Source organism: Jaculus jaculus, chromosome 6, assembly GCF_020740685.1.
Source record: "Jaculus jaculus isolate mJacJac1 chromosome 6, mJacJac1.mat.Y.cur, whole genome shotgun sequence".
NCBI classification, from domain to species: Eukaryota; Metazoa; Chordata; class Mammalia; order Rodentia; family Dipodidae; genus Jaculus; species Jaculus jaculus.
Genome location: NC_059107.1, coordinates 63642191 through 63643129, shown reverse-complemented (window position 1 = coordinate 63643129; position 939 = coordinate 63642191). Strand labels below are relative to the sequence as shown.

Genomic DNA, 939 nt, shown 5'->3' with positions numbered 1-939 from the left:
GATCCTTGGGTAGTGGCCAGAATGTGACACATTAGTGGGACTCATGTAGGACCTTGACCACAGTCACACTAATCTGTTTCAGATATGAGCATCTGAACCACATGGGACCAATCAATCCTTCTGAAAGTGGGACGTGGACAACACTGGGTTTTGCTGAGCTTGCAGCTCTCTACATTAAAAGGGGCTCACAACAGGTGCTGTCTGTGTTCCACATAGATTGGGAAACAAGAAAGAGGAGGCTTTGGTTTGAATATGAAATGTTCCCTGCACACTTATGTGCCTGGACACTTGGTCCCCAGCTAGTGACATGGCTCTGGGAGCCATTAAGAAGAAATGGGTCACTGGGAATGAGCCTTGAGATTTTATAGCACAGCCTTCCTTCTTGTCTGTTTTTTTTTTTTTTACACCTCAGGTATGTTTATTCACATAGCAAATGGAACTCAGACAAATGTACAGCAAAGTTCAACATTCCCATTTAACACAGCGTGCTTAAATCTATAGGCTGATGGACACTTCGTCTCCAGTGGACTCGGGGAGCTGGCTAGTGATGACCATGGGCAGCTGCAGGACTGGAGCCTTTCAAAGCTTTACTTCTTTTAACAGCACTCCTGATTTTATAAATGATCACGGACACCAACCCTACTCCTACCCGAATTTCTTGATAAGCCTGGGTATAGTAGGGCTTCAGAGGGACCCACACATTCTTAATAAGGCTTTGAAACATCTTGGCAACACCAAAGGCTCAGGTCCCTTCTTGTCTATTCTTTGACTCTTTTTTATTCTTTTTTGTTTATTTATTTATTTATTTATTTTGGTTTTCCGAGGTAGGGTTTCACTCTAGCCCAGGTGGACCTGGAATTCACTCTGTAGTCTCAGGGTGGCCTTGAACTCACAGCGATCCTCTTACCTCTGCCTCCCGAGTGCTGGGATTAAAGGCGT

The 939-nt window shown here is 44.6% G+C and overlaps 1 protein-coding gene across 1 annotated transcript; it reads right to left on the bottom strand.

Moving 5' to 3' along the window:
- Nucleotides 1-476: 476 nt before the first annotated feature.
- LOC123461413 (ATP synthase subunit ATP5MJ, mitochondrial-like) lies at nucleotides 477-729 on the bottom strand. The gene has a single exon (XM_045151537.1). It carries the CDS (start codon nucleotides 722-724, stop codon nucleotides 542-544), a length of 183 nt encoding a protein of 60 aa, XP_045007472.1. The 5' UTR covers nucleotides 725-729; the 3' UTR covers nucleotides 477-541.
- Nucleotides 730-939: the final 210 nt, after the last annotated feature.